This window comes from Arachis ipaensis, chromosome B10 (assembly GCF_059453495.1).
Source record: "Arachis ipaensis isolate K30076 ecotype BB chromosome B10, ASM5945349v1, whole genome shotgun sequence".
In the NCBI taxonomy this organism is placed as follows: domain Eukaryota; kingdom Viridiplantae; phylum Streptophyta; class Magnoliopsida; order Fabales; family Fabaceae; genus Arachis; species Arachis ipaensis.
In genome coordinates this window covers 113425817-113435580 of record NC_142435.1, presented here as the reverse complement: position 1 = coordinate 113435580, position 9764 = coordinate 113425817, and the positions used below count along the sequence as shown (strand labels likewise).

At 29.1% G+C, this 9764-nt stretch overlaps 1 protein-coding gene across 1 annotated transcript; it reads right to left on the bottom strand.

Annotated features, from left to right (window-relative positions):
- Positions 1–4104: 4104 nt before the first annotated feature.
- Positions 4105–8402, bottom strand: LOC107621681 (putative WRKY transcription factor 13). Its single transcript, XM_016323701.3, has 3 exons — positions 8043–8402; positions 7687–7941; positions 4105–4493 (listed from the first exon to the last, which is right to left on the bottom strand). The coding sequence occupies exons 1-3, from the start codon at positions 8207–8209 to the stop codon at positions 4322–4324; spliced, it is 594 nt and encodes a 197-aa protein (XP_016179187.1). The 5' UTR covers positions 8210–8402; the 3' UTR covers positions 4105–4321.
- Between the last annotated feature and the right edge of the window lie 1362 nt (positions 8403–9764).

Sequence of the window (9764 nt, the reverse complement as noted above, 5' to 3'; positions counted from 1 at the left end):
CCAGCAACAGTTTCTCCTATGCTAAATCTTTATAAATCGCTGGAGTGTCCAACGATTTAGATTTTATTCCTTCCCACGGTTTACATTTTTTTTTCTCTTTGCATGAAAACTACTTTATGGTCCCATGGTTGTGTAATATATTGTAATTCGCTGGAATTTTAAATAGATTATATAGAAATAAATCAGGATCTGTAACACCCTACCACACTTAATCTTATGCTTAAGTCATAAGACTGAGATAGTAAGGTATTACGACCTCTAAAAGTAAAAATATATATAATAATAGTGAAAGAGATATTTAACTAGGAGCCTTGAAAAAACGGGTAAAACAAAAATGCAAAGTAAAAGCGCAACGCTCAGGAACGAGACAACTTGCGTGCTAAGAAATCTAAAGATAATAAGTATAAATAGATAGAAAATGAGAATAGAGAGTCAAGGATACAAAATAACTAGCTCCTAACTCAGCCTACGAAGCCAAGGCTGGCCGGAGAATATTTACATACATATATACATATTCCAAAAAACCCAAATACATAGGTAAAACCCTAGCTCTCCTTTAAACTCTGAGAGGAACAAAATAAACAAGTTTCTTGGAGAGAAAGCTAAGGACATATATACACAAGCCAAATAACAAAAGAACCCAGAAACCGCTCCGCTTCAGTAATCCAGACGCCTAGCAAGGTGCCTCTTGACTTGCATCTGAAATCAACAACACAGTATGAGGTGAGCATGGTAAAGGTGTCACGCACATAATGTATAAGGTCCTGGGAATGCCAGAGGTAATGCTAGAACGCCAACACTCAGATTATAAAACTTAAAGAACTAAACAGAAACCATAAATCAGGATGGTCCTTCTAAGGCTTTCTAAACTAAAATCAATTCCTTAAATCTAACTGGAACTTAAATAGAATCCTCAATCTCTCCGCCTTTCCTCCGTTCCTCCATTCCTCCATCTTCGGTAATTACAAAGACAAACAAGCAGACAAAGCAAACACATGTAGAATACAGATAATATAGATATCAATTATGACCATTAGCATATTATAATCAATTAGACAACTCTAATTAATGCACAAACAAGCAATACATACAAATACATATTATGCATGCCTGTCCTGTGGCTGTTGATATCAACTGTCGGTTACGTAGCCTTCCCGACATGTTCTCAAGCTCAAAAATACACCATGGGGAGAATCCCCAAGCTGACATGGGGAAGAGAACGCCCCCAAGCTCAATAATATCTATGGGACGAATCCCAAACTGACATGGGGAGAAAAGACAATACCCCAAGCTGACATGGGGAAAACAATACCCCAAGCTCAGTAAAAATCCCGAATGACATGGGGAGACAACACCCTAAACTCAAGTTATTCAATCGTTTCTTATAATTTATCATCTTCAATTTCACAGTGATTCATATCTCATCTCATCATCCTTAATTATTTAACATCATTAAGTGTCTCACACGTCATTATCAATGTCACTTTACTCTTTTAATTACCTCATTTTCTCTTTAAAACTCTTTTCAACCCAACTCATCGTACCTATAATCATCAATATAACACACTTTTGACAATATTACAATAATCTCTACAATCCTACCATTTCTCAATTCAATAACATCTCACTTCAACCTAAACTTCACAAGTTTATCAACAAACATCAACATACCAACCTATATATATACATATTGCCATGGTCACAAGTTCTTCAAACATCATCACATCATCATTCATCATTCTAATACCAACAAAACCAAGTGAACACCACACATGCTCAAACCATATCATTATTACTAAACATCCAATACACATAATCATTCCAGCTTATCCTATGGTTCTCTAGCTTAAGTTTTCACATGACATTATATATTATATATGCGAAAATCAAAACCATACCTTGGCCAATTTTCATGTATTGTCCAAGGCAAATCGCCAAAACCACACAGCCCCACAACACCAAAAATTACCAAAGCATTGATACCAATCCAAAATCAAGTTCCAACATATGCATAAACACCTAAGTTCACATTGTTCACATATCCATACACAAATTCAATATCCAATACCCAAATTCAAGAAATTAACTAGGGTTCTCGAATCCTCACCTTATCCAAGCGTCATATAAGAAAGAGTGAATGTTTTTCTCAAGCTAATTGGGTCCTATAGCATCAAGAAAGCAAAATCTCACTACCACTTACATAAATTTCAAAAATCAAGAGGGTAGAGAAACTGGATTAGGAGTGAAGCTTACCAACGAAATTGTTCCAGTAGAATCGTAGAGCTCGACGCGGTGGACACGTGGCCGCAAATAGTGCGGCGATCGGAGCTCGGATGGAGAAGATATGTTGGATTGAAGTGAAGGTTAGGGTTGAAAGCTTTTTCCCCCTTCTTCCTTTGTTGTGCAACGTAAATGAAGAAGAAGGAGAAAGGGGAAGCTGGCTCATTAAAAGTGAAAGGGCTGAGTTGGGCCTTGGGCCCGGTTCGCCCGGTTTGGCCCGTTCAACCCAATTCTGGGCTAAATTCTTTGAAATTAGTGTCAAAATTTTCATTTTAATTGTCTCTATCCTATTTTACTATTAAATTTACATTTATACTTTTTTTATTAAAATTTAATTTGTTGACTAATTATGTGCTAATTCAGCGGGGTTTACATCCTACCCACCTAATTAGGAATTTTGCCCCCAAAATTCAAGTTTAGTAATCTGAGTGTCGGCATTCTTGGATTACCTCTGGTATTTCCAGGACCTTATATATTATGTGCGTGGCTTTCTCTCTAAGAAACTTGTTTATTTTGTTCCTCTTAGAGTTTAAAGGAGAGCTAGGGTATAGGTATTTGGGTTTTTTTGGGATATGTATATATGTATGTAAATATTCTCCGGCCAGCCTTGGCTTCGTAGGCTGAGTTAGAAGCTAGTTATTTTGTATCCTTGACTCTCTATTCTCATTTTCTGTCTATTTATACTTATTATCTTTAGATTTCTTAGCACGTAAGTTATCTCGTTTCCTGAGCGTTGCGCTTTTACTTTACGTTTTTGTTTTATTCGTTTTTTCAAGGCTCCTAGTTAAATATCTCTTTCACTATTATTATATATATTTTTACTTTTAAAGGTCGTAATACTTTACTATTTCAATTTTATGACTTAAGCATAAGATTAAGTGTGGTAGGGTGTTACAGGATCAAAATGTAATCTTTTATCAAAAGATGTGAACAAGTAATTTATTTATTTATATTATCTGATACCATTTAATTTATTTCTATAGTTTGTCTTATTTTTATTTATGATCGATCTTGTAATTTTGAGATTTTATGCAGCATTTGGTTAAAAGGACAAAATAAAACAAAACACTAAAAATAAGATATAAAAGATAGAAACACAAAAATTAGTATTTTGTATTTTGTTTGTCGATAAATTAAATATAAAAAAGAACAAATTATAAAAATTGATTTTATTATTTTTTCATGCAAAAAATTTATAAAAAAATATAATTATAAATAATAATAATAAAATAATAAAATAAATTATATCTTGTTAATATTTTTAAATACAATATTTTTATCTATATCTTATTTTTTAAAGATAATTTTTTTATTTTACATGTTTTGGACACGATACTTGAGTACTTGACTCAGAGAGAGGAGGGAGGGGAGGGGGAGACACTCATCTTGTCCTTGTAAAAATGCTATATATAGTTCTTAACATTGAATACGATAATGCTTCCTTGGAAAAACGAATTAAACAAATAAAGTATGGAGATTATTATTTCTGATCTGTGTCTGTGTTCCCATTTAATTTCCCCAATTGTTTTAGCTTCTTACAGTATGATACGTTATATTATTATATGAATTGACTATTTCATCTTTATGAGACAAATTATAGAAATGATGAGTGTTAAGAGGCTAGCAAGTTTTGCGATTTGTAGCTATCAATTAGTTATTATTAGTATTTTAATAGTGTGAAATTTTTATTGATAATGTAGGATTAGTCACTTTTTTTTTAATGATTAAATACTGGTCAAATTTTAATAAAAGTACTGCCCTCTAGACTTTTTCTCCAGTAAGATTATTGCTGGTTTGTTAGAGTTTATAAAATTACACCAAGTCTCAGTATAACATAATGCATTCATCATGGGGTACTTGAAACTTAAAAAGAACTAAAAAGGTACAGGCACAGTTAATTTAAGGCGTGGCTTTTGCAAGTGGCTGGTGATGCATCATCATTTGTAGATACACGTACTAGAATATTATATATAGTACATGCTGATGTACATACATAAAGATGTAAAATATGATGGCATGATGTTGGATCTGGTGACAATTACTACCACAGGAAATCGGTGAGTTGAGAAGTAGTTTCGGATGCTTGGAGGTCGTTGGAGGGAGAATGAACATGTCTTCCTTCATACGTTGTTATAACCATCCTTGGATCCTCAGCTAAGCGCTCCACTCGTTTCTTCACTCTACACTTTTCTTCTGTGCAACGGTAGTAGCTTCTATATATATTCATCAAGATGTAAAGAACAAATTTAGATCACCAGGCCGGATAACAGATTTGATTATGGTAAGTGTATACAAAAAATTAATTATTAAATTAATTATTTGTATAAAATATATATATGAATATAAAATATATATTAAAAATAAATTAAATAACATATATATTTATATATAAATATATAATAATTAAATTAATGATTGATTTTTAGTGTGTATATATTATTTGGTGAATTCTACCCAATTCCCTCTAAAATAACATGTAAGTTACCCTTCGTGATTTGTCACATTTTAATTGGTTATTACTTAACTATAGTTGCGTTATTTTGTAATTTATTATTTGAGATGGGTAATTGTATAATTTCTTAAAATATTAAAATTCTACCCCATTAATTGAAGCACGTTCTCACGCAATCTCTTTCTACAGTGCATCATTCCTTAACGAGTCGTTGAATTTCCATGGCTTGTAACTTCTTCGTTCTTCCCAGTATAGTCAGCACCGACTTCCAGTATAGTCAGCACCGACTTCATTGCTATCTCATGTCCTCTCACTCAATCTCTTTTTTTTTTACCATGGATCATTCCTTACCAATATAATTAATGGTTAGTTTGGTTATTAAATTTTTTTCATTAAAAATAATATATGGAATATATATTCATATGTAAAATATAATATAATATAATAAAATAAATCTATTAAGAGTACTTAAAAGTATAATTAAAATCAGGAATATACAAATATAATAATAAAATTTGTACTCTAAACAAGTAAACATATCTTTTATCATACATAAATTATTTAAAAAAATATAAATTGTTAAAATTAATAACACAAATTTAAAATGATAAAATTCAACTTTCTTACAAGTAATTTTTATAGTATTTTATTCTTTTAATTTTTAATTTATTAATATTTTATTATTTAATTAATGATTAAACAAATTATTTTCATGAGAAATATTTTTTGTATAATCTTAAAGAAGAGACCAATATACCAATTTAAAAATTAATGTAAAAATGATATTTTAAATAAAAAATAGTTAATATTAAAATTTTTAAATACAAAAGCAAATTATATAGATATTCAGGATATAAATATAAAATACATGTTTAAAATAAATAAAGGAGACAAAAATAATTATTTATTTCTCATGAGTACTTTCATTTTATCTGTTTTATTTATTTTATGCATATATTTTATATTTATCTTTTAAATATTTATACAAATTATTTTTATATTTAAAAATTTTAATATTAAATATTTTTTATTTAAAATTTCATTTTTATTTTATTTTTTAAACTAATATATTGGTCTCTTCTATAAGATAATACAAAACATAATTTTTTATAAAAATAATTTGTTTAATCATTAATTAAATAATAAAGTACTAATAAATTGTAAATTAAAAGAATAAAAATATTATAACAAATACAGTAAAAAATTGGATTTTATTATTTTAAATTTGTATTATTAATTTTAATAATATATTTATTTTTTAAATAATTTATGTATGATAAAAAATATGTTTACTTGTTTAGAGTACAAATTTTATTATTATATTTATATATTCATGATTTTAATTATACTTTTAAGTATTTTAAATAGATTTATTTTATTATATTATATTTTAAATATGAATATATATTCCATCTTGTAATTAAATAAATATATATTTTTTTAATGAAAAAATTTAATAACCGAACTAACCATTAATGATGTTGATGTTGGTAAAGAGTGATTCATGGCAAAAAAAAAAAAAAAAAAGGGGGGGAGGGGATTGAGTGATAGGACAAGAGATAGCAATGAAGTCCGCGTTGGCTATACTGGGAAGAACAGGGAAGTTACGAGCCATGGGAATTCAACGACCTGTTAAGAAATGATGCACTGTAGAAAGAGATTGCGTGAGAACGTGCTTCAATTAATGGGGTAGAATTTTAATATTTTAAGAAATTATACAATTACCCATCTCAAATAATAAATTACAAAATAACCCAACTATAGTTAAGTAATGACCAATTAAAATGTGACACATCATGAAGGGTAACTTACATGTTATTTTAGAGGGGGTTGGGTAGAATCCACCATATTATTTTTGTATTTTATATTAGAAAAAATATTTTTTATGGTAAAAAAGTAATTTTATTTTTTCATTTTTTATTGTTCACTTTTAATATAAAATATAAAAAAATACAAAAGAAGTACATATATATGAGAAATATTACATGAACTATTTTAATTTCGTGGATACCTATCTTGTATATTTTTCATATTAAAAGTAAATGATAAAAAGTGAAAACAAAAAAAAATATTTATATCATAGAGAATTAAATTACAAAAATTGTTTCTCTATATAAATGTGATGAATATAACATACATCATGAATCACATACACATGATGAACAGTAGCAAAAAATCCATCTCAATTCTCGACGAGCAAACTTTTGTGTTAATCGAGACTAAACTTTTCCCATTATGATTATTGGAGATTTCATCACCAAAGCATGGGCTTAAAGTTTGAATTCTCTTCCATAATGTTATCTAAAAGTTAAAAGTGTGGCAGTTTAACTCAATTAGTAGAATCATATGTTTTTTCATACGTTGTATTTGAGTTTAAATCTTAGCTTGAATATGAGTCCTTTAATGCTGTGTGGGTGTGTGAATGTATAGTGTGGATGTATTGTGGTACTTAAAATTGAAAATTGTTCAATTTATTTAACTAAAAAAAAAATTTAAAGTGTGTATAGGAGTATGCCAAGCACATTTTAATACGTAAATATTGTTTTTTTTTTTCCTATCTTGATATCTCTATAGAATTTGGTTAACCCTTGCTTCTCAAGACAATTGAGAAATTTATAATTAGCTTATTACTTGAGTAACTAATCTTTTATTCATTAGATAGAAATTAGAGTTAACCCTTGCTTCTCTCATACACAGCTAGCTTAGTAATGCATTCATGTTGGTTGTTATATTTTCTTAGGTGGATCGTTTGAAAACATTATTGTTAATTTAATTAGTTGTATAGAAGTATAGTCTATACATAATTCAGCAGGAAATGATAAAAATTAAAGGAGAGAAGAAAGTGGTTCCCTACATACTCATCCGCGCGAAATCCTAGGTTTGTGGATTTTGGGGGAAAAGTCTTAAGAAGAGGAGTGAAGATCATCTAATAAAATGAAAAGTAAAAATTATACCTGGGGTGTTGTGTGTTCTTGACGACTTTCTGGCCGTACTTTCTCCATTTGTAACCGTCGTCGAGAACATCGACATCACTCATGGTCTTGAAGCAAAACCTAGGCTCCCTCACCTTCCTTCTCACTTTGGTCGTCTTCATTTTCATCTTCATCGCTGCAATCCCTAACCCTACATGGCTATGAACATCTCCTCCTCTTTTGTTACCCACCCTCATCATCATCACACAATCTTCTGCTGTTACCTGACCCCATGCCCTAACCAATTCAACTCTAATTAGATCTTACTACAAATTAGATTTATATAATTGTGCATGCATGGAGGAGATTGGAGAGAGTGTATGCAATAATTGTCATACCATGAATTATTATTTGCCCCCAAACAAGAAGAAGTGACGAGATCTGGTGGTGGAGAAGCTATGGCACCAAGGAAAGCTTTATTATTGTTATTATTGTTCAAAGATTCAAGGCATCCGAATTGGAAAGGAGGAGGGATCTCATCAATCATCACCTGCTCTTCAAACATGATCTTCTCACTATGAATATGGAAAACTATTTCTCACTACTCCTTATAACCTTAGCTTCCTCAACCAACTTTCCCTTATCGTTTTTAGGACCTCTTTCTTACTTTTCACAACCATATCTTCCTTATTTCTCTCTTTCTTTAATTTACATTTTTCCTTGTCAAATAAACATGATGCCTGTAGCCAATTATTTGACAAGTAGTTTCAAATTTTGCAACTTAACGTTACAAATATATATTTTTTCTTCTAACTCGCAAATAAATCCTTAAAAAAAGAAATTGTAAATTACTAACACTTAGGAAATTTAAGCAAAATACATGAGCTTAATTTTAAAATATTGAAACAACAATGCTATATAACAAACAAATATTTATCATTTTATGTCACTACTTGGTCAGTTGCAATTATAAAAATTTATTTGTATACGTAAAATATATAATTTATATCTATATTTATGAAAATTTATGCATATAAATCAATATAGTTTATATTTATATTTATTAAAATATATATATATATATATATATAAATTAATAAAATATATTTATTAAAGATAATTTAATATTTATACTTGTTAATTACTAGCTAAAATTACTAAAGATTGTCCATTTCTAAGTTTTTTTTTATTGAAAAGCTAAAATATGTAACTTACTTAATAAATTTATTTATTTAAATGATCATTTAAGAAATAAATATAATAGACATTTTTTTTACTATGATAAAAACATAGAAAAGGCAAAGACACATATAAAAACATTCCTAGCAGTTTTATGCAAATACGTACTAACGGATACGATTTGTCCTAAATTCTATGTCCTATGTGGTTAGTGCGTGGAAATTAAAAATGTGGAATTATATTGTGGTATGCAAAGTCAACATACAACACAAATGACTAAATAAATATAGGGTGGATAATGGATTTAAATTACCTGTCTCACTGATTATTTTCATTGATGTCTTATAAAAAATTAAGTACGTGTTAAAACAAATTTATAAAATTATCAAATTAATAATAAATAAAAATTTGAATAGATAAATATCTAATTTTAATTGGTGAAATATGAATGAAAATATATAGTAATAAAAAAAACACAATAGCTAGCATAGGTAATCTCTTAAAGTAAGGGTTGATGATACGTTGCCCTAAATTAATAGATGCATAAAATTGACTTCTTCCATGCATAGCAGCCCGGTGCACTGTAGATAGCAATAATTATAATTTGGCAAAGAGAGGAAAAGCAAAACCTGTTGAGTGCACAATAATAGAATGAGACACATTATCAAACATAAGTGTTAAAATTATATCATTCGCCATTTCACCATAAAAGTCTCTCAAAAGAAAAGAAAAAAAAAATAAAGTAAAAGAGAGCGGATGATCCATATATCTTTCACTTTTTTATGGTTCCTTTTATGTGAAATTGATCACTTTTGGGGCACCATATATTTAAAATAAAATCAAAGACAATGATGGTGGATCTTGGGTGCATATCTATCATACCCTCTCTCACCGGCGGTGAAGTGAAGATATCATTATGATGGCCCAAAGGGGACCCCTAT

Bases quoted from the DNA above. Each gene is read 5' to 3' on its own strand.
- LOC107621681 (XM_016323701.3), bottom strand. From the start codon at position 8,209: ATGTTTGAAGAGCAGGTGATGATTGATGAGATCCCTCCTCCTTTCCAA. The intron at 7,942-8,042 runs GTATGACAATTA...TGAATTGGTTAG, and splicing joins GGGGCAAATAATAATTCATG to GGCATGGGGTCAGGTAACAG. The intron at 4,494-7,686 runs GTATAATTTTTA...GAATATATATAG, and splicing joins AAGAACACACAACACCCCAG to AAGCTACTACCGTTGCACAG.